The sequence below is a fragment of the Anomalospiza imberbis genome, chromosome 8 (genome assembly GCF_031753505.1).
Source record: "Anomalospiza imberbis isolate Cuckoo-Finch-1a 21T00152 chromosome 8, ASM3175350v1, whole genome shotgun sequence".
In the NCBI taxonomy this organism is placed as follows: Eukaryota; Metazoa; Chordata; class Aves; order Passeriformes; family Viduidae; genus Anomalospiza; species Anomalospiza imberbis.
The window spans coordinates 1,577,618-1,601,390 of NC_089688.1; the positions used below are offsets into that span (position 1 = coordinate 1,577,618).

At 42.4% G+C, this 23,773-nt stretch overlaps 1 protein-coding gene across 7 annotated transcripts; it reads left to right on the forward strand.

Moving 5' to 3' along the window:
- The first annotated feature begins 6,755 nt into the window (after positions 1–6,755).
- On the forward strand, positions 6,756–23,701 carry STOX1 (storkhead box 1). 7 transcript variants are annotated; one of them, XM_068196890.1, is made up of 6 exons: positions 6,756–6,923; positions 7,386–7,534; positions 13,102–13,223; positions 18,344–18,496; positions 20,025–22,299; positions 23,334–23,701. In XM_068196890.1, the coding sequence occupies exons 4-6, from the start codon at positions 18,364–18,366 to the stop codon at positions 23,371–23,373; spliced, it is 2,448 nt and encodes an 815-aa protein (XP_068052991.1). In that variant the 5' UTR covers positions 6,756–6,923; positions 7,386–7,534; positions 13,102–13,223; positions 18,344–18,363; the 3' UTR covers positions 23,374–23,701. The 7 variants fall into 7 exon arrangements, with proteins under 7 accessions (XP_068052991.1, XP_068052990.1, XP_068052988.1 ...); XM_068196889.1 differs by lacking the exon at positions 7,386–7,534 and adding an exon at positions 12,055–12,140; XM_068196887.1 differs by lacking the exon at positions 13,102–13,223.
- Positions 23,702–23,773: the final 72 nt, after the last annotated feature.

A 23,773-nucleotide genomic window follows, 5' to 3' on the forward strand; every position in this document is an offset into this window, starting at 1 on the left:
ATACATGAACTGTTCACAGTCAAGTAGGAAATATAAAAACACTAATTGTATATAAGTACACAGAAAATACATGTTTTAGAAATTGGGAGATAACCTCTCACAACGATTGAATGAGGATGGTGATAAATTTATCTTATGAAAAGCATTATCTGTGGTGTACAGATGGTGTTAAATTCTTTTGTAATCAAATTATATTTTTCACCTTTACCTTTGTACAGATTGTTGACGGCATGTTTAATTTTTGACGTTAAGCACCATTTATGTAAATGGACTTGAAAGAATCTGAAATACTTTGTTCCTGAATTTCTGCAGTACGTGTGAACATACAAAAAAATAAGTCTAGAATTTAAGATAACAACATTTTAGGCACACTGAAACGTCTGAAATATTTTGCTTGGGTATTTTTACCTTAAACTGCTTAGCTGGAAGCAGTTGTTAAAACAAGCAGGCCTCCTCATCTTGTTCTTCAGTGAGGGGCCCTGTGAGACAGTTGCTAGAGCGATACAGATTTTTACAATATTTAAGAAAAAGAGTATTTGTTAGAATGACTGTAATCTTTCTCTGTATTGATTTGATGTAACAGTGCTTCAGATACTATGTACAGTCTGCATTTATGTCAGAAAGGAAATTAAATGGGGCAAAGAATAATGGGGAAAAAAAAAACAAGGAAAAGTTTTACAACCTACACAGCTTGACCAGTCTCCTGAAGCACAAATAATGTGAGTGAGAACAGGCACCTCTTGCAGACTTTGTGACTTGCTGGGCCAAACAGCACAAAGTTCTGCATATGACCCACATTGATGCTGTGTATTAGCTAAAGCTTCTTAGGATTATTCCCAGAAATATAATTAATTCTAAGGAAAATTGAGTAGAGTATGGAGTTTTGTAATGGTTTTGCAGAATCAAGCTTTTGTCTTTTGATTTATGAACAAAGTTTTTGTATTTCATGTCCACATTTCCCACCTTATGGTCTTTGCACTTCAGAGTTGTTTGTTATGTCCCAGTTACTGGCAGAAGGCTGCAGAAAGTGAGCCTTGGCATCCCACTTGTTTGGACCCCTTAAATCATCACAGGTGCTCTATAGGAAGTAGTAAATCTTGGACTGCTTTCTTCTGTAGAGAAAACCCTCCTACAGCAGGCCCATAAATGGAATATGAGCTCTGTTTATAGACTTATTTCCCTCCCCTTTGCTATTTTGTCTAATGAGGGCAAATTAATGAGTTTAACCCTTCCAAAGTTACATTCAGCCCCACGGATGTCTGTGGATGAGGCTGGGAAGAAAGATCCAAGTGCTACATGCATGCAGACTGACCTAGGGTAACAGAGGCTCTCTTGAGGCCCCTTTGCTTTTGCCAGGGCAGTGAGAAGACACAAGTCTGTAGTTCCATTGCTACACAGAAGCTGGCCATGGTGAGGTTTGGCCAGCTTTCTGTAGGGTTGAGGCTTGCATGCAGGAAAGGGGGCTGCTGCCAGCCCTGCTGCATGTTGTGCCATGATGAAGACTCCCAGGGTTTTCTTGACTCACCCAGTGCTCAGGCGCTGCTGCAGGAGGACTCCTGGATTACAGAATGACTTCCCAGTTCTTGGTTTGTCCAGCGTCCTCTGCCTCAGTCTGGAGTGCCCTGAGTGTACAAAGGAGAAATTGGAATTCTCTCTGGTGTCTGGGGCTTTCCACAGATCCAGCTTTTACAGTTGAGTTCTTTCAGTATCTAACATTATAAAGCCTAGTTCTTTAACAGAACTTCTTTTTCAATGTTTAACTGCTTTGAGAGAGAGGAATGGCTTCCAGTCCATCTTTCTGCTGAGTAATATGCTGTGTGAGTATGTTTGGACTTACGTAACAGTTAACTTTCACTGATAATTTTGTCAGGAATGTGCACAAAATGTGTTTTTTCTCTTGCTTTTCTGTATTGTTTGTGTACCCAGGTCAGGTTCTTACCTTGAATGTGTTTGTTCAGTGCAGTTTGTATTTTAAAATATAAAAGATAAAATAACTCATTTTGAGTGACTGAGTCTTACAGCCAGCAGTAGATTGCTAAATGTGTAGGTAGCACAGTCACTACACTTACACTTTCTGGTATCTTCAGTAAGCAGAATTGGGTCAAGCAGAAGTTCAGCTGGGACTTGAATATTGCCATGGAGTGTGACAATAAAGATGCCATAAATAGTGGATACCTTCACTCAGCTAAAACTGCCAGCATTTTCCCAACAAGCTTTTATGTTTCTGCATACTGAGTTTCATTGATGTATTGCACAAAAGTGGTTATAGTAAAAAGCTCTAATAACAAAATGCATTGCTTTCAAGTAAAACCAATTTCCCTTATTTATTCAGCCTCTGTATAATCCACAGCATCCCCATACAGAGTATAAACTTGTTAGACTTCCAGCTTGGACACTCCAATAACAGCAGAGGTGTGGAAGTTCTCTTAAGCAGCTGCAAGGACTCCTGTCTGTTTCACAAGAGGTAGTCTACATCTCCCATAAAAGACTTTGCTTTTCAGCTTCTCTCCTCATGCCTTGTTTTATTGAAGTACTATTCAGGTGAGTTAAACAATTCATTAGCATTAAATGTAACTATTAGAACATTCATGTTACAAGTTGTGTAGTCTTGGGAAAGAGTTTGCAGAAGCAACTTCCAGGTAAATAGAGAAAATGTTGCCTTTGTCAAGTATCCCCCCTGGTATAAGAAAGCCATATATAATGTGACTAAACAGATGAAAATACAGATCAGCTGCTTACCAGTATTGAACCTGATTTTTCTGTCTTAGTGTTCTTCCTGAAATCAAGCTAAGAACTACTCCTTTTTTTTACCTTTTTTTTTTCTTTGAGGGGAGGGATGATGTTTTCATTATAACAAGGAGAGGAAAAATAAGTGACTCTTAGTACCACATATGGATGGCAGCACATCTATAAATTCTCAGACCATCCATGGGATCCAGCAATATGTTTGTAAAGAATGTGCAGTCAGCATTTTCAGTCTTGTGATTTGAGCATGTAGCGATGGACAGTACAAAAGGGGACTTGTGGGGACCATGCAACGTACAATATGGGTGATCCATGGACAAAAGCAGAATTTGTACAATGTGACTTTTGGGTAGCAATGGCTCAATATGTAGGATTGATAAGAAGTGGCTGTGCAGATGATATTCTGAGCGGTTAATTAATTTTGTTACCTACTTCACCCTTTAAAGAAAATGAAAATTAATCCACTTGAGGTCTTATTTTCAATGAAGACAGTTGGGAAAAAAGATTGTTCTAATGCAACATGGAATTTAGGAACCAAGAAAAAATGCTTAAATAGCACACTGAATTGGACACCAGATCCCTCTGTGAGCACTGGGTTCTAAAGCAAGCTGTGCCCTTACCTTGTCTGGCAAGGATGTTGGGGGGCGAGAGCGAGGATGCAGAGCTCTGCAGAACAGGAACAACCTGTGCAAGTGACTGCAACCAGCGCAGGGCAGGGCTAGAGCTTGGCCTGTGGTCTGCACTGGTGCCTCCTTTGCCTGCTCCGCCAGCCCTGCCCCAGTGCAAGTGTAATCTGAGACAGGGCAGGAGCCCTGATGCTGGGGGAGAAGGGGGAGGGAGTCTTTTGTCTCTATGAAATCTTAGTGCAAAATAGAGGCGAGTTCCTCAAGCCCAGAGTGGGATTTTCTGGAGGAAGAGAGCCCCACCCTGGAGCTACGAGCAGCCGGGGCAGGGCGGGAGAGCTGGGTCAAGGCTTTGGCACAGAGCCCTCCAGTGCCACCGAATTTGTTGGCTTTTCTCTTGACTCTTCCTGCCTGCGTTCTGCCTGCGTGTGTGATCCCGAGGGTGACACCCTCTCTTGTGGAGCTGCCGGCTGAGTCGAGCAGAGGAGCCGAGCTGCCATCAGAGGCCTCATCAGCTGAAACACCAAACCACTCTGTCAGGGCAGGTTAACTCCTCCTCTGGCCTTTTCTGACCGGCCTTGTAAATCCTGGCAGGCAAAAATCCCTGGTGGAAAAGTGGCGAGCAAGCAGAGCATCACCAGGACAGCTTTCTCCAAAGGCACGGCCTCCCCATCAGTCGGACACACTGGGGCAGGCTGGCTTCGCTGATAGCCTGGTTGGCAGCCGAGTCAGTGGTGACCTGCCGAGTCCACTGCCAGGTAGACTGGGCCCTCGGTATTTAGGGAAAATGGGGTAGGAAGCAGGTGTGCCAGTGTTCCGGAGTTCTGTTTCCTGGAAGAACTGGCTGGATACAATTGTCTGGAGCCCGAGAGTGAAATGAACTGTGAGGTGCACTCATAACCACTGGAAGACTGAATTAGGTTCATTCTTCGTGGACGTTTTAAGCAAAGCAGCATGCATTGGAAAAAAAGCTGGGCTGGATGGGATGGATTGAGTCAGCAGAGATTGCTCCGAGGCAGAGATCCAGACCGAGCTGCTGCTGGAGAAGGTAAAGGCGGAGGGTGGGGTGCCAGCTGCCCCTGGAGAAGGCGCTGCTACCCAGTGCCGATGGGATCGCCGGAAATCAGCAGCTGCTTTTAGTCCTACATCCTCTGGAGATGTTCACACACATTAAAAAAAAAAAAAAAGAAGAAAAAGGCAGCCCTACGAAATGATCCCTAAAAATTTATAAAAGTGGACATGATGAAATATATAAGGAGAAATCAGGCTCAGATGCATTCAAGTTGCTACCCTGAATATCTAATTATTCACATTAATTTTAACTACATCATACTGGTGGATGTTTATCCATCACTTTCATTTGCTACCTGCAATTAGTGCATATGCAATTGACTGTTCTAGTGACCTCTGCAGTCTAAAGAGACCAGGCTGCAAGGAAGGGCTTTGTCTACACAGAAAGTACAGCTGGGGGTTATCGAGTGTTCTTAACGCAAGTTTGCCACAAAAAGTCCTCTGAAATGTGATTGCAGAATACAGCCGCCAGCATCACAATGGTGGGTCAGAGTAAATTTCTGCTCCTGGTACTGAGTGCTGCCTCTCAGCCCTTCAGTTTTCACTCGGGGCATTGGTTTTGTCACGGGGGCAGACTTCGGTATGCAGGGGTCATTGATGCTGGAGTCTCTTGGTCCCGTGGGGTTTGTGTCGGTTTGTCCTGCAGAGCATCCCGGAAGGCTGCTCTTGTCTCACCGACCTTTAGCAGAGGGAGACAATACCGCAGGACCTCTGTAGTTCCTGCAATTTTCTGTGTGGTCTGGGCATGGTTAATGTTATAAATGAATCAGTCGATTTAACAATTAAAGGAATTTATTAAATTAAATCAAAGTAAAATTGGAAAAGCCACAAGCAAATCAGCACCGAGCCAGGCAATCAGTGCTGGGTGAACTGGGCTGGAATAATGCAGCACCGTACCCTGGCAGTTCACAGGGTGCTGGTTTCACAGGGTCTTTTTTATACTGTTTTCAGACTTAGTGGGATTCTGGGGGGTCCTCCTGTTTCCTTTTTTCCTTTTTCACATATTCATGCACATTCTTTTCTTGTGGTGCTTCTAAACGGAGGTTTTCCAGGAATATTCTGATTGCTGAAATCCTGTTAGGCGGTAATCCCCTCGAATATCTTGTTCTGGTGATGAATATTCATCTTATCGTTCAAGGCATATCTTCTAGACCGAATAATCCTTCAGAATAACCATCTTTCGAGACAGGAATTCATCCTGTGTATATTGCTCTTTCCCATCACTTGGTTCCATTAAAAAGGATATTGTATCTTTTAGTCCTGAGCACGAATTTATTCTAAATCATATATTACAGTTACTGAGGACTGCTCTCTGCGGAAGGTACTATAGGAGTACCAAGTTGTAATTATCGAGCCTAAGGCAGGTAAGTGATACCTGAGCAGTGCAGTCCTTGCTTTGTGGCAGCTCAGGTATCAGCTTTAACTTTCCCAAGAGTAAAAGACAGGAAGCATTAACAATCCAACCAGGAATGTTGCTACCAAAGACCAGAAGATGCTGCAGTGGAGACATTCAGCTGTTCAGCTCAGTAGTAACTGCTAGGTACCTGGTGAGGTGCAAACAAATCTCTTTTCAGTTGGATTTCCAAAGCTTCGTAGGGATTTTCATAGCTGTCAGTTGGAGATGTTTATTTTTACTTTTCCCTGACTGTAGCTCTGCAATCCTCTCTGTGTCTAGGGATGAATCATATCTTAATTCATATTCTTAATTCATATTCTTAATTCATATTCATTCACATATCTTAATTCAGTTATATCTAGAAGTGCATTTTACTTCATTTCAAGCAGAACTCGATATTAGATCACAAAAGTTTTCATTGAGCTAACTAGCAATTCTTCAAGAAGGAATTCAAAACTGCACTTTTTCTTGCAGCAAAAGAAATTGCCAACTTTTGGAAGACTGAGGAATTCTTAATGCTATGTGTCAAAGCGTTTAACAGGAAAATATCTGATCTCTAGCCTGTGTTATCCTTAGCCAGCTCAACCTCTTTATTATTTAACACTGTCTTAACTTAAATCACATAATTTTTTTTCCCTGTTTCTGGTATTTACCCTTCTTTCCCAATAATTGCATAGAATAGCCACTCCCTGTTGCAGCCCAATTTTCTGGCTATAAAATTTCTCTCTTCATCAGTCATTTCTTGGGCACTCTGACAACTTCACCGAACTGGTAACGTCTGGTAATGTCAGCTGGAGTTTATCTTCCCTAATCACAAGTTAACCTGCTGACCTCTTAACTCAATCCAGGAGAGGTGTTATAAAGAACAGGAGTGGTTTGTTGGTCTCCACCTAAAAAGCAGTAACATCTGCTTTAATGTTGGGAATGGTTACCTCTTACTATAGTTAAGTTTTATATTGCTGATGAAAAATGATATGTTATTGCTGGTCTCCTGAGGATGATTTAGAGATCTTGACTCCAATGGTTTTTACCTCCTTATTCCCAGTAACCTCTTTTCTGATGCACAGGATGGCTAGTTGAATATAAATGTAAGTTACTTCGGTAAATTAATTAGATTATTTCCCCTATTATCCTGCCTCTTGCTGCAGTAACAGCCAAAGGGGTTTCTTACAAGTTAGAATTCTCTAACTTGTCTTTCTGAATTTCACTTTTTCAGACAATTAATGTTGAAGTGATGTTTTCATGATTTTACGTGAATTGCTGGAAGCTTAACTGGAAAAAAAAATTCTATTTGAGTGTCTTTATTTAGGTAATTTTCTGATTTTAAATTATATATTCTATGTCTTTTCTCTCAGAAGTCATCATTGTGGCTGTTTTCTGCTCTGAATTACTTTTCTCCCATTTCTTATATATATTTTGCTCTAGAGAAGCAAGTAGCAAGTTACACAACTACAGTGCAAAGGACAATGTTTTCTTGGGGTTTGGACTTTTAAAAGAAATTACCCTATTTAAAAAATGAAGCTATAGGTATCAGATTTGCTGTCTGTGAGATCTGACTGCATTTTTAATCTACCTGCTCTCATGCAACTACTTGCAATCATGAGAAATTCGAGCCACTTGGGTTTTTTATGTTTCCTGACTAAAGGCTGGGATGTTGAGAACCAAGCAATGTGGTTCTTAGGAAACACTTCCTGCACATGTAGCAATAGCAGCATCTGGTGAAATGTCACAAATACCTGGGTGTACCGGGTGTCAGAGATGGGAGTCACTTATCCTGCAGTATCTTTATCCTTGGTTGTGGTACACAAAAAGTGTTGGGAACGAGTTTTCAGACTCGTGAGAATAATGAGCCAACGCTTTTGAGGTTTTTCCTTTTAAATCCACAACCAGTTGTTTGCTGGGCAGTAGATGAGAAGCAAGGGGCATTCAGCACCGCAGCGTTGATTTTGCCAAGTCCCATTTCTGTCAAGAGTTACCTAGAACCTGTTGCATGCTGGGTTTAAAGCCCTGGGCACTCTGAACTCCTCCTCACTGCTTATCTCAAGGAGCCTTCCCGGTTATTGTTTGTAATCAAAGACACTGTGGTCCCGCAAATCCTTGTTGCTCTTTATCCCAGCAGCTCAAATGAGGTTTGTTCTAGAGAAACACACTGGGGCGCTGGACAGCCTGACTTTACAGAACAGGTTACACCTTGACTCATACTGGTCACTGGAAGTTTAGTCAAATAAAGGGAAAATTCAGTCCCAAAATCTTGTAACTAACACAAACTGCCCTGCTGTGTTTATTCCCAGATAAAATCCCAAAATGTCTCTCTCGTCCCTTCTGATGGGGATCTCATGGGGTGAATGGTACACACAGCACTGGGTAAGAGCTTTTATACTTTCCTTGAGAGATGGAGGGATGAAAAGGGGAAAATCATGGCAATTAAAATTTTCCTCATAGGGTGAAGCAGGGGCTAATTTTAAAAACTCTGGATCTGATAACTGAGCAAACTCTGTGGGAGTGCCGACATCTCTCTGTGGACCATCTCCCTTGCTTAGCTGAGGTGTTCAGTCAATTGTTCACCAAACGAGGGGCAAACTGCTGCGTCCCACCTTTCCTGTACAGCCTGGGGGGATGCATGCAGGGCCGCTGCTGGGAGAGGAGTGGGGACTCTCAGCTGAGATTAGTTACAATTACAGACACTCGATTTGAGCGCACTGACCTCCTGAGCCTTTGGAGAGAGAAACTGGGTGACAGTCCAGGAGAATGCATCCCAGTAGCTGCTTGCTTGGTGTCCTGGGTCGTCACCAGCTCGTTTCTGCCATCCCACCCTGCCTTCTCTCGTGACAGCAGCATTTTCCATGTGCCTGAACGGCCCGACTCCTTCTTTGTGATTCCTGTCGAGTAGAAGAGAAAATATCAAAATGAAACTGTTCTGCTCAGCCTCTAGAGGCTGAATTTGCTGTCGGTTCAGCCTCTCTGTCGCAGAGTTACAAATTATTCGCAAGGAAAGCTAAGAAAGCCCTGTCCTTTCCAGTTAGGCTGAAGCTGGGATGGGGATGCAGACTGTGACTGTGGACAGGTAATGTGCTGGGCACTTTTTCCAATGAGGGCTCTGCTGCAGGCTGGAAATTTATATCTCTTGGGAAATACCCTGTTGAAGAGTGACATTGAAAGGACGGTACGCTTTTCTGTGAAGTGTCAAGTTTTATACGTTTTTGCTGGAGGTATTGAACGAACTGGAATGAGATCAGACAAGGAATTGTTTTGTGCTCTTGTTTGTGCATTTGTAGAGTAATCTGATAGGTCTAACTCCTCACTTTTCCTTGTGTGACTCTCCCACAGAACATAAGGGGAAGAGAAGCAGCTAAAAAGGGGCAGGTAGTCCCTGAAGCTGCCTTGATACTCAAACAGAATCCCCATGATGGGAGAGGGATGGAATTGAATCTCCTGAAAATGTTCAGCAACAGCTTAAGGAGTAAGGAGCAAAACTTGTGCAGTACTTGTGGCCTGCAATAACCTTTCAAAGAGCTGGCACAGCTTTGGGGCACTGTATTAGTTCCCGGGTGATGACTCCCAGGTGTAACTTATTTAGTGAGCTCAGCAGGCACTGCCTGCCTGGCTGTGGAGGTCCTCATGCTCAGCCTCTCTGCATGCTTGTACCAGTTTTTGGGAACAGTTTTGAAGTGCCACACTGGCACTGGTACACCTGGGGTCCATCTACAGCTGGGTGTTCGAGCATTTCCTGCTTATTAACAATTCTCAGCGTTGCTTAAAATGAGAGACAAATTCTTGTCCCAAAGCTACCTGGCAAGCTTTTAGGACAGATTTGTTTTCATTTAAGTAATTGAAATTTGTTCACAGCCATGAATGTCAGTATCAGCACGGCTCTGCTGCACGTTTCTTGAAGCCACAGAGGAAACTGAGGCCTTGTGAGTAGCTGATTTCTGTTTGGCCTACAAAAGGTCACCACTCTGCAGTGGATATTGTTTGTCAGGTACTGCAGTTACACACGGGAACACACAACCTTAATGAGGATGGCAGCTCAGCAAGAGGCTGGGGATGTGCCTCATGGGATTCCTTTCTCTTGGAGTCCCTTTCTTCCAGTGGTTTTCATCCTGCTTCACAAACAGGGATGTAGGTTTGCAAGTCAAAGCAGAATAATTTTGTACTTCAGTGGTGCTGGCTTCTGTGAAATGTAACTCACAGCATGTGGTCGTGCTTTGCATTGAACTGGTTAAGATTATTTAGAATTCTGTGTCTTTTTATTTTTATCAGGCCTGAAAAGAGTGGATGACCTAAAATGGTGCTTTGTTTTGCACTGCTGTGGATAGGCTGCCAAACATGAAGAACAGTTTGAGTTTCTAACAGTTTTGTTGTCAAACACTACTTTAAAAGTTATTTTCAGTAAGGTAAGTGATTCAGAACTAACTTACTTGCATATTCTGTTGTAATTGGGTTTTACCCGTTTTCACAGTTGTTCCAGTGATGATTCTGCTGATATATTTTAGGGAGGAAAACATTTGTGCTCTTTGAAGGAGCTTTTTATCTACCTTGCTATTATTTGCTTTTGATCTAATTCTGTGTAACAATTGTGTAAAACTTACGTTATTTCATAATGTTCAGTACCTAATTTTAGCTGGTATTTAGCCCTTGTCACTGACTTCGGATAATACCTCTGCATGTTTAATGCATTTCCATATCAAATTTCTGCTAAGGTGTTAATCTTGTGTTACAAAAGCCCTTTCTCAGTAGAACATGTATTGCACTAACCCTAAATGCTATACTCAAACTACTGATTGAACTCGCAGCAGCAAGGTAGCAGGGCCTGTGATGTTCTTCAGAATCCCGATGAGTTTACCAGATCTGCTCAGATTGAATTACTTGAAAGGTGTAGTCTGTAAAAGCACTTGTGCATGCAATTATTTTCACACTACCCCAGCAGTAGTCTCTAATCATACTGTTTAGCAAGTGCCACTGAACAGAAGTGTATATTTTTTATAATAAGCTTATAAAAACTTATTCAACTTAATTTACTCTGATTTTTTTTAATAATCTCTCAGATTAGTTGGAAAGAACTTGGTGTGTATTGTGCATTTCTCTGTGATAAAGATTTTCAGCAGCAAAAGCTATTGCTTCTGTCTTTTGGGTGAGAAAAAAATCAAGAAAATAGGTTGAGCTGTGCTATATCCTCAGTCTTTTGAAATCTTGAGCCTTGAAAGGCAGGTCTTAACTGCCTTAATGCTCTTTTAGAACGAAGGTAATTTGAACAGGCCTAAATTTTTCTGTCTCAGTCAGAAAAGACAACAGTTTGTGTTCACATAATGAAGTTAATGAAATAAATTGCATTAGTTTGTAGTGCTTCTGCTGTGTACTTTGGTATGGTTTCAGAAGCAGAGACTTCATTTCAAGGCTACTTTTAGCTTTTTTTATACTGCCAACCTGCTTTAGCACAGGCCCACTCCATTGCTGCGCAGAGCACCAGCCCGTACATCTGCAATTCAGCCATGCAAATAAAGTTACGAACACAGAGCTGTTTATTTGAGAGTTGCAGAGAAAACCAGTCACTTTCTCACAAGGATGCTGCTTGGCACGGTCTGATTACCAGCGTGAGGACAGTGTAACCTTGTTTCTCCAAGTCGGTGTTATCCCAGAAAACCTCCCAGCTCCTGGAGGTCAGAAGTGCCCCTGCACTGGGTTGCAGAAAGCAGGGTGGGGGTGAGGGTGGCTCTGGGAGGTCCAGGTACCCCAGCTGGAGCAGGGATTGCTGCACTTTGTCATTCCTGTCCTACCTCCTGCTCAAAGGGGGTCAGCTCTGGGCTCAGACCGGGCTGCTCTGGGCTTTACTCAGTCACAGCCTGGGAGCTGCTGGGGCTGGAGACTGCACAAGCTCCCTGGGCACACTGCTCCACAGCTGTGCTGTCCTCAAAGGTGAAAAGGTTTTTGGGAGAGCAAATCTGAACCTCTGCTGTTGCAGCAGATGCCTGTTGTGTTTCATTGTCCCACACTCTGCTGTGCAGAGCCTGGCTCCATCTTCTCAGGGGGTTGCTGCCAGGTCCCTCCAAAGCTATTTATTCTCCAGGTTGCACAAGAGCCATTCCCTCGGCTGTGCCTCCCAGGGCAGGTGTTCCAGGCCTGCCCATCTTGATGTCCCTCTGCTGAATTTGCCCCCATTCCTTTGCTGCTTCATAGACTGTATAATTTATCTTTCCCTCTGAAATTGCTCAACATTTTCAGCATCCCACAGACACATGCACATCTCTATAATTTCCTTTGGAGGCTTCACCTTGGTCTGTGGGATTCAACAACCCAGTATCTTCACTGTAAGTGTTCTGCTAAACTGGCTTTTGAAAAAAACACTCACTATTTACTGAGTCTTCTGTAATACAGAGGAGTTGCTTGGTTGCACTGTTGGTCTTCTGTGACATTGTTTTGGCTGAAATTTGGATGAACTGAAACATGGAAAGGGTGTTTTTATAGCACTAAAGCCATGGAGACAGTTTTGGGAACTGCAGACTGAAGTCCTTGAGTTCAGACTAGTACTATTTAATCTGCAGTGTCCAAACAAATCCTCTGAGACCCCTTGTGGTGGTAAAGTTGCTGCTTTTAATTTCTAAACTGGTTTGTTTTGTTTTTCCCTGTGGACCATAAATTCCAGCCTAATGAAAGGGTGCAGAAAGTTATTTTCTAGCAAAGGGGGCATCCTTAAAGTTGGATATCCATTTAGGGAGAGTGGAAGGAAAAGTGACTGTGCACATCCTTTAGCTTCCCAGGCAGGTGTGAAGTGGCACCATACCATTAAGGTCTTGTTCTCAGCTGAATGAAAAACCTCCCTGCTGTGGGATTTGTCCTAAAACAAGATCTGAGGTCTGCTTGGTTCCAGCTGCGTCGTGTGATGGTGACTCCTGTCCTCATCCAAGCAAGGGGCCTGGGTCCATGGAAAGCTACCACTGCACCACTCTTTGCTCTCAGCTTCTGCTGCATGGGGTGAGATTGGGACCCGTGTTGCCTGGGAGTGAGCTGTCCTCAGCTCTGTCCCCCTGATCTGGGATTTGCTGGAAAACCTCTGCAGGGAGCTGTGCTCTCCTTTGAACATCTCTGTGGGTGCTGCTTCTCTGAAAGTCTAGAACGTGACTTCTCTGGGCTGGGGTATGTGTGAGCTGAAGTCAGGGAATGTGCAAAGTGAATTTTGGCTCATTCTGGGGAGGGGAAACACGACCATTAGGGGTATCTTACTGCCAAGCATTACACTGCATATTTTCATGTCTGCCTTTTATGTGACAGCACACTTCCAGGCAAAGGAGGCAGCAGGAATATTGCAGCATTGGAACTGACCTTCATCTGTACAGGCACAGGAATGCACAACTTCACCCCAATGCTTTTATAGTCAGTCTTTCACTCTAGAGGTAAGTACGTAGCCAACCCCCATTACTGCTTGCTGCTTAGAACAAAGCTTTGGACATTAAAGAGCTATTTGAATTTCTGAGATTTATTGCAGAAGAGAGAGCACAGCTGGAAGAAAGAAAAAGGCAGAGCAGTTGTAGTGGGAAAATGCTGGGGTTGTGAAGGGGATTTTTTGGATGAGGCCAAGGGGAAAAGCTGTGCTTGTGTCAAATCACTGTAGCAGTGAATGGCAGCACCTCAGGACAGTTAAAGGAGTTAGAGACACTGCCAGTGGCTTGTTTATTCCTGTTCTGTTGTTTGACTCTGTGGTGGTTGTTTTTCAGCTTGCTTTGGCCTGTTTAGTTTTTTGTTATTTTTCATCTCCTTGCAATGACCATTTTGAATCAATCTGTCTTTTGCCACCAAGCCTGACACTAAATGCTGAAATGGTTAAAGATGACCTTCCTTGCTATCAGCTGTGCTCTGTGTGTTCAATGTATACATGAATTAAAAGCCATCAGCATGCTACATGATATGAAAAATAATTATCTGCAGTGCTGTTGCTCATAGTTGAATTTTTCTGCCAGTATTGCAGTAAAAGCCCCAAAGGTGGATGTGCTTATGCAGTTCTGCTTGTTGGCTTTTGTGCCAGCTGTGGGTGAAATGCACATCTCTGGACACCTTGGGCTGTGTTCTCTTGAACAGTGCATTTGGAGCTGCATTCTTGCCAGTGTGTTCAGGCAGTGCCTCTGGAGCTTGAAACCTGCTCCCAAGATGCTCCTGGAGCATGCAACTGGACATGTCGGTGGCCTTGCTAAGAGCTGACGGAGTTTATCTCTTTGAAGGTCAGAGATACACATTTCAATGGCAAAAGCTTACCCACTGTGCTCAGTTTAAGGACAACTGTACCACACTGAATGTGTTGGTGTCTGCTGTGTGACTTGTTCCTGTCCGGGCACTTGGGCAGAGGTTGCAGGAGAGAGCTCTTCCTATTCTTCCTGAATCTTGCTTTGTTCTCACCATATCTGCCTGTGGGGTTTTTTAATAGCTGGTGAAAGAAATTATGGCTGTGGGTTGCCATTAAGATTAATGGCAACATTAATCTTAGTGTAAAAGGTTATTGTTAGTGTAATCTTAGTATAAGATTAATTTTTTCACTAAGTTTAGAGTAAGGATTTCATGATGGCTCTTGGGTAGGAACCTCAGAAAGCACTTAGAAGTCATATTTCCAAAAATTCCTAACACTTGCATTTGGGAATAGGCTTTCATGTGCTGTTGGGAAGGCAGAGAAAGTGGTTGGCTTTTGTTGGTTTTGTTTACTTCTTATTAACTTGCATGGCATCATCCTTTAAAAGTTTTAAGGAATAAAATATTAATAAGAACTTAGTAAGGATAAGTTAATCATAGAAAGTTTGGGACTGTAAAAACCAGAAATTGTGACCAAATGGAGGGCACTCTTTGCCTAAATGTCCTGATTTGGGAGTGCCTGTCCTGGCAGGAATCAGTAGGTACAGAAACCTGACATTTCCATGTGTTTGTAGCTTCTTTGGTGTCAACTGAACAAGTGTTGGTGGCCTTAAACTGACACTTAATTGTTTCTCTGAGGGTTGTACAAAATAATCAAAGAACAGATATTGTTTGCTGTTTCTGAGAGCTTTTGTTTGTTTCAGTAATGGATTAGACACATTACAAGATTTGACCGTTTCATTTAATTGAACTATATACTCTTTGCTTCAGTAAAATGATGTTTCTGAAAACAGGACCTAGTACAGCACTAGTACAGAGTACTTGTGCCAAAATAGAGTTTCTATGTTATATACTTGAAATTGAAAATGTTATTCTTAACTGCCTTTATAATTTACATAGAATTTTTATTCTTTAATAAGAACACATCTTGTAAAATCATTAATGTTCAAAAAGAGTTTTGCTAGCATTCCCAACTTTCTATGATGTTCTTATTAACATTTTTTTCCTTTAAATTCTTTAACTATAACATGTAATTTTTGCTGTAAAATGTGATCATGATGCACTCCAGTCTACAGAGAAGCAGAAGCCTCGCAGTTGGTAGCAGTACTGCTCTTGCTTATGATCATCCTGGTACAATTCTGCAAAAAGTGAATTACAACAAACAAGCCAAGGCTCTCATGCAGAGAGGCACAGGATCTGTGGCATCTTTTGTATAATCCATTCCACGATAGAGTCTCCCAACTACAAAACAGAAACATCAATCTTCTATTTCCATAGCTGTGTCTTCTCTGCCCAACAGATGTTTTGGGATTTTTTTCTGGAATGGATTTACTCCTAGTCCTTTACTGTTCTGTAAACAGTTTACCTGAACTTTTAAGAAGTAAATTGAGTGCTGTTGTAACAAATGCCTCTCTGTTCACTTCCCCAGAATTAGCCTGGGTTTCACCCAGATAAACATGTCTTGTGTGTAATTTTTCTGAAGAGCCCAAAGATGCAAAAGCTCTGCAACTGTTAAACAACTCAGCGAAAAATGATAATGCTCACATTACAGAGACGGAACAAAAATCACTTTGTGCTAGTCAAGAATACCCAGAGGGTTTCTGTGCGCTGAGTTCTGTGACCCAATGCTCATATTACACATGACTTCCCACACTGCGATCAATAAGTGCTCCAAAAAGGCTGTTCTCAGGTTTTAGGTGTCCAGGCAATGAGCAGAGTTTGAGCGGACCTGGAAAGCAAAGGAAGGATAAGCATACCTGAACCCTGGCCTGGGGCCGAGACTGGCTTCAGTTAATGCGGCTCTGCAGAACCTGCAGGGTGCGGCAGGCAGGAGGCTGGCTGTAGACCAGCAAGGGAGAAGCTGCGTTCCTTGACTGCTGGCAGTTCCCGGCACTAAGGTGTAAGCAAGGCCCTCCTAAGACTATGAAGACAGCAGGAAGGTGATTGCCATCAGATTTCTGTGGAGTAGGGAAGTGGGCAGGGCATTCTGCAGGGGGGGTTGAGCTGTAAAAGGACAGATACTGAGGAGCTTTAATGAGAATGGTGTTCTGGTGATTTTGCATCAGGCCTATGAGACACAGCTTGCACAAACTGATAAATCTTCTCCATGTGCAAATCTAAGGGATGCAGCTCTTAAGTATTTCCAATGAACTTGGGGACTAATTGAAGTGCAACAGTTATTTAGCTATGCAGAGTAAATCTAAAAGTTTTTCATAAGAACTTGATAGACACTTGTAGGGTGCTGCCCGGGCCTTATCTATGTCACCAACGATCTAATTCTTGCTTTCACAATTTCAGATTTTATTTCAAAGTCAGGAGAGAATTATATCTAATATTTATGCTGTTAGCATGTGTGCACTATTGACTCTGCAATATTTTAGACTTGTGTTCAAAGATGATTTTAGATTTTTTAAAATTCCTTCAGTATCAAGCTAGCTTTTGCTTAATGCTTTAAATATTATTCTGAAACAGCCTTCCCTGAATGGAGGCACTGGATTTGATGCTGCAGAACAGATACAGACAACAACAGCAAGATAATAACTGTAAAGATAATTAACAAACTTTAATTACACTTGGTATTTTACTCCTTAGCAGTCTGGTGCTCTGCAGGAACAAATGGTCAAATTGGCAGCAGCACGGTGGGCCCACAGCAGACTTCAGACAGCAAACTATTCACAAGAGTCATTACTGAATGCTGATGGCCTTTCCCATAGAAAAAGAAAGCTTGCAGTGGTTTCTGCACCTGCAAGGAGTTTCCTAGCAACACCGCCGAGGAAACTGTATGCCAGGATTTTCTTTTCAGAGTTCTTTTTACTGAATATAGCAGCAGTTGTAAAACAAAGGTCAAGAGCAACTTAAGCTCTTCAAAGCAATGTTGTGTATTACATTTACTCAGAGAAGTGTTTGTGTTGTAGTTCTTTGCCTAGAGGATAAATATTGGGTTACAGTGTCATCCAATAGACAACAGTGGTTTAGTTAAACGTGAACGTAGCTTAATCTAAAATGTCACTTTTTACTTGCAGGAAAATTCCTGTTAGTGTTTAACAGTGGGTTATCCTTGTGAAGGAACCAGGAGTCCCTGCTGCTTTCTGCCTGCCTGGCAGCTGGGCACAGCCAGGGGCTTTCTGAGCAGCACAGAACAAGGGAGCACAGAACATCACCTGGTTGTGGGAACAGACCACTGTCTGACTAAAAAAAGGAAGAAAGGGGTGTTTTTGGTTTTTTGTTTTGTCTGAGAAGGTGTATGCAGTCACTGTCTCACTGTGTGCACGGACCTCAGGTGAGTCCTTCGTGCCTTGTCATCAACAACTTCAGGGAAAATACTTATTTTGGCTATAGCACTCACAGGTACCGTGTCAGAAGTACTTGCGGGGCTTGTCCTTACTGCCTTTGCCACCTTGGGAAGGGGAGAGGTCAGAGTTTATCTGTGTTTTATAGATGGGGGAGTTGAGGTGAAGGACTGTGACCCTTTTTCAGCCCTCTGGGCTGGGGTCACAGAGTTACTGGGGAAGATGGGCCACATTCTTGGCCCCTCCAAACTTCTGCTTTTGTCATGCAGAATAAAACCAGTGTTTTTGTCTCTTACCAGGACAGATAGTGAGGTAGCCTGAAAAGTGCATGCAGTTGTAATAAGAGTTTTTGCTCTCTACACAGTATACTGAATAATCTCTAGTTCTAGAACCCCGTCTAAAAGTGGCATTTTACCATTTCTACTCAATTTTATGTGCTTGACAAGGGACAAAGCCTATTGCTTGTATTTTACTCCCTTGTGTTCTGACTCGGTGAAGACGTTTTGTACATAGATTGTTGGATGTTGACCTCATTAGCTACTTGGAGAAATACAGGTTCTGCATGGTTTAACGTGTAAGCAGTCTTCTAAAATTCAGCAGTCATCAGAAATAATTCCCTCTCTCAGCTCCCTGTTTATTAATCTAAATTATGGCTTTGGCTGTAATTTTATACCAAACAAACTAACATGCTTAAGGCAACCTTCTGTTTCCTTCGTTACCAAGGCTCTTGACAAGTGCTAGCACCACCTCCCTCCTCTCAGAAATATTTCTGAGTAATTTGCCAAAGAAAGTTAGCTGAGGATAAGGGAAATTTTCAGTGGAAATCTTTCACAGCTAATAGTAAAAATGAAACACTATTCCATTCAAATAATTTTCTTTTCTTTTAGGTGATGTGACCCCTGCTCTCATGAATCCTCTCTCGCAGCCACGCTCTGTTCCTTTGGCAGAAGGAATATACTGGACCATATCAGACATGAATGCAGATCATGTGATGGTCACTCAGGAAACTTTAGCGGAGCAGTTAGTGAAAAATTATCCAGGTAACTTGTTCATTTCTCCCACCTTTAAAAAGTGGCTGTATCATCAAGCTTGAGTTTCTGATACTGGACAAGGGATCAGGGAATGTTTACAGGCAAAGCTGGCAAGGTGAAAGAGCACAGTTAACAGGCGACTGGTAGAATCCATGAATGTGCATACTTCTCATCCATCTGTGAGTGTCGCTACATTGACTTGAATGCAGTCCTTTCCACAGGTTTTAATAAATCTTTGAGAGTAAGAGGGAACTGATTGTAGTTGAGGGTATGCCCTTTCTAGAGGGTGGGAAAGCACAGAAGTGGTATTTAGGTGCTTGATATGGAATAGCATAAAATAGACTGTTAGATCACAGGGACTTGTTAAGTCCTCCTTTAAGAGACAGGGGCACAGCTGACTTTGACTGCAAAAGGACTGGGTAGGATCTATATCTGGTGTTTGCTATCAAAAACTATAACCAGCCTCCAATTCAGGTTTGTTGGTCATATTCTAGCCCTTTCCTTCCTGAAAGGAAATTCCTTTTACTAAGTGATCTTTAGTTCTTCACTTCTAGCCCAATTGGTTGGAGCATGGTACAAATAATGCCAAGGTTGTGCATTTGATTCCCATATGGACCAATCACTTAAGAGTTGGAGTTGATGATCCTTGTGGTCCCTTCCAACTCAGAATATTCTGTGATTCTAATGGGGTGGCAGCCACTTTCCTTAAATGTTTTCTAGAAGCCTGAAAAATATCCCATTTCCCTTAGATCTGCAATATCAAAGTTGATTGTGTTTGAGACTTTGCACAAGCTCCTTCTGGCCCTCTCAGGAGGCAGCTTTGTTTGATACTGAGCTGCTTCTTTTGAGTCCTCTTAATCTTACAGCTCTGCCAATGCTCTGCCAAGGCTGATCTGGTAGGCATTTTAACCAGTGGGAAAAATATTAATGCAACCCCAAAAACTGGCACAGAACCATGCCAGGAATGTGTTGCAGTCAATAAGTGCACTGAGCTAACCACAAGGCAGAATTAGTAGGTCAGCCATAAGTAGCATTCTCAAACTTTGTAGGGTCTTGAAGGTATTTCTTGCTGTATTTTCACCTTGCTGGAAGGTCTTAATTTTGTGGGCAGGAGGTCAGCTGTGACTAGACTAAGGACTCTGAGACTGTGACACCTGATGGAAAACTGTAGCTGAGATCAGTCTCAGTAAGGTAATAAACTGACATCTGACCAAACTACACCAGAAACTTCAGAGAGTGATGAAAGCCCCTCTTAAGTAACATGCCAGGAGGGAAATGCTTTGAACAAGATGTTGTTTGGTTTGTACCTGGCAGAAAGTCTCTCTCATGAATATCATATCCTGACAGACATAAAGACAACATCCTTGCTCCCTCACACTGGTGCTACAGCGGCAACACAGCTGGCCTTTACCTAAATGCTCTGGGTATTTAATTTTCAGTTGATTTCAGGGTTGTTGTATGAGAGAGATCTTTTGGCCAGAACCCATTTTATTTGAAAACTTATTTCTGATTTGAAGTATCTGTCTCTTTGTTCTAGGCATTGCAGTGCCCTCCCACAACATATTATATAATTTCCTTGGCACTCTAATTAAGGAAAGAAAAATCTATCATACAGGAGAAGGATATTTCATTGTGACTCCCAACACTTACTTTATCACAAATGATGCCACAGAAGACAACAGAAGGATCCTGTTGGAGGACAGTTGTTGCTGCTCATCACCTTCCATCACTTACCTGGTAAACATTAAGCCCTGTGCAGACCTAGTGAAAGAAAGCATTCCTACAGTACCTCGTTACAGATCCTGCCATTGCTTCCCTGACCAAAACAGGCTCTGTGAACAAAGGCATCGGCAGGTGATGAGCCGCGAGTCTAACGGAGAGGGAAAGAGAGGCTGCAGTGAATTGAAGCCTTCAATTCGAACTCAGGGCATCTCCGCATCTACTGAGAACAATTCCTGGGACACCAACAAATCCCTGACATCTGTGAAAGCAAAACTGAAGAGCAAAATGCTTGGCCTTGGCCTTTTCTGGAGAAGTGGTTCTAAAAAAGAAAAACACAAGAAGGAGTACTCCACTTTTTCAGGCCAGTTTCCTCCCCAGGAGTGGCCAGTCAGGGACGAAGATGACTTGAACAATATTCCACGTGATATTGAACATGAAATCATCAAGCGTATTAACCCTACTCTTACAGTTGATAATTTGATTAAACACACAATATTAATGCAGAAGTTTGAGGAGCAGAAAAGATGTATCAGTAAAGAGAAAAAATACATCAGTAATGGAACCTCAGCTGAAGTGCCAACAGTCAGCCAAAACTGTCTTTCAAAGGATTGTATTCAAAAGGCACCAAGTAAAACAGCAAAACACACCAGGAAAACCAAATCAAAGAAGGAAAAGCAGATTAGCAGGAGCAGCAGGAAATCTCACATACAGAAACTAACATCCCAAAATATGAAACTGGAAGAAAGCTTTTCATTGCCCATCAAAAACCAAAAGCCACCTGATGTAGCAGTGGAAGCCCGTGTGATATATAAGAAGCAGATTAAGAATCCTTTTCAGGGTCTGCCATGGAGACCTCGCAGCTTTCATGCAAGAGGACACCAAGGTGGTGTTAACAGTCAGCTGAAGTGCCAGACTCAAAAGGGAGGAAGGGCTTTCCAAAGGCCACAGTCCTCAGACTCCTCACGACCCTTTGGCTGTGAAACTGAAAGGCTGGATGCAGCAAGTGAGGCTGACAAAGCTAAGCAAAACAACCTACTCCATGCTAATAGGTCTGACCTTCAGTTAAAGAAAGAGAGTTTCAGTGAAAATGGCAGTTATCCACAAGGCAGTAATCTGCAAATAGATAACAGAAGTAGATACTTCCTGGAGAGTAATATTTCTGAAGAAAATGTCTATAAAAGAACAGTAAAAGAAACATCCCCTTGCTCCTACATTAAAGATAATGGTGTGTGCAAAGAAGATGCAAAATTTCCATTCTACCAGGAAGATGAGCATTGCAGATGCAAAGCAGACACTGTATGCAAGCTGTTAGATCGAGCAGCCAGTGAATTTCAAAATGTCCATCTTTCAAATGACACGGCCAGTGTTAATCTGGCCCCAAAAAATGGTGTGCAGTACAGACCAAAGACTGATAAAAAGAGTGACGTTATACTTAACTATGACTGTGCCAGCCATCCTGGATCAATAGAGCTGGAAAGGGAAGGGTTTACTGATAACTCCCATCTCCTGTACCGAAGGGGACATGATGGTGACACCTGTAACTCGTCACATCTGGATGAGAATTCTGAACACCTGCCCCCTGGCCGTGCCTTTTCAGACACACGAGACTGGAGTACAGCTGTGTCCCTAAAAGCCTCTAAGGTTAGCACCTGCCCTGCCCAGCATGACACAACCGTAAATAAATGTGATATAAGATATAAGGAAAGTGCCAGCCTTGCAGAACCAACAGATGGCTCAAAGGAGCATCCAAAACCACACTGCACAGAGGAAAGTTGGCTGTGCAGTCAGGTTCTTCTGAAAGGCCACAGAAAGGATGAAGGAACTGGCCTCACTGAATGTGGGAAGGGCTCAGCTGTGACAGCTTTCTGCCACGCTGACTCCGGTGCTGGCACTTTGCAGAACCTCACCCATGAGGTGGGCGAAGGAGCAACACACTGTGCTTCGGGCTCACAGATGAAAGAAGTGAAAAACCCTCCAGGAAAAAAAGAGCAGTTTGTAAAGAATACATGTCCTGTGATCCCACAACAGAAGCACTCAGAAGGGACAGAAAACCACAGCATTACAGGAGACAGTGGAATTGACTCCCCAAGGTAAGAAAACACGTGGCACTAAGTTAGATGCTTTATCTCCAAACTGACCATCAGATTTAGGCAGAAATGTTGCAGTAAATCACAAACCCCTTCCCCAACAAGAACATTATATTTTTATTTAGACTTCTGTGTTCCGATCCAGAAGCACCCAAACTGTATAGTTCTGCTAAGTCTTGTAACATGAACATTCTCCCTGAATTGCTGCGTTTGTATTTTGCATTTGTTTTCATGAGGCAAGAAAACAGCAGGAGTTCTGTCCTGCAGGTTGAGGTGACCAAGGACAGAAATGTTAGAAACGTGGCGTTTGATAAATTCAGTGTTAAACACTGTGTTTGATAAGCTCCTGTTTGCTGGCAGGTTCAGCTCACACAGATCTCCCCACATGACGCTGGATATTGTCACGGATTCTCCAGTTGTACATAAAGAAGAGAGATCCAGCAGAAATTTCAAGTAGAAAATTCCATTTGACTTGCTCACAACAGACTGAATGTGTACATCACCTGAGCTTTCACAGTGTACATTTTGCCTGTAATTACACCAGAAAATCCCTTAATGGAAAATAAATTGGTCTGAAACAAATTTTTACACAGTTGTACATTGAGACCTCCAAACTTAACTAAATTGGCAAGATCTATGGTAAAAATCACATCCTTTTTTTTTTTTTTACAGCAACACATATTCTTAATATCTTAAATGAGTGGTATTTAACTGCAATTAAACCACTGGAGTCTTCATTAGATTTGTACTGTCACCTTGAGACGCCGGTATATGAAGGAACAAACCACAGACTACTGTTCCTAAGGGAATCCTGCTAATTGTTAATCTTTCCCTTAAGCAGCTCTTGGCTATGCACCCTTCCAAGCACACTTCCTGTGTATTATTTGGATGTGAAGACTTAAAATCTTTAGCAAAATGTATTTCAGAGGGTCATTTTGACTGTTTGTACATATGCCCATCTGAGGCACTAAAAGCTAAGCCAACTCAGTTCATTTTTGGAATGTGAAGTCTGACTTCTAATAATTATATTATTTTAGGTGGACTGAAAAGAAGATGAAGCTTCCTGCCAAATTCTAAAAGTATAAACAACAATGCAAAAAGGAGGATAAGTGAAAGAATAATTGCAACAAAATTCCTTCATCTAACTCTGGTCGTGAATATTTGATTATGTTTTAATGAGATTGGTAAACTTTCCCCTTGTAACCATAAGGTAAGGTAACCATCCTGTAAATGCAGCTGGTCACATCAGCGAGGCAGTCTCTAAATCAAAGCTGTTAGTTAAAACTTTTGACAGTAGTGTTTGGAGAGGGCATGTGTATTTTGTTTGCCCTCATCTTTAATTATTTTTTGTGTGTCCCAGTGATAATAAAAGTGAGAACTGGCATTCTTCATTCAGACCACACCACTGACCTGGAGGGGGTTTGTGTTTCTCCAGTAGGAACTGCAGTTGGACAGGGCTGTTTCACACTCTAACTCT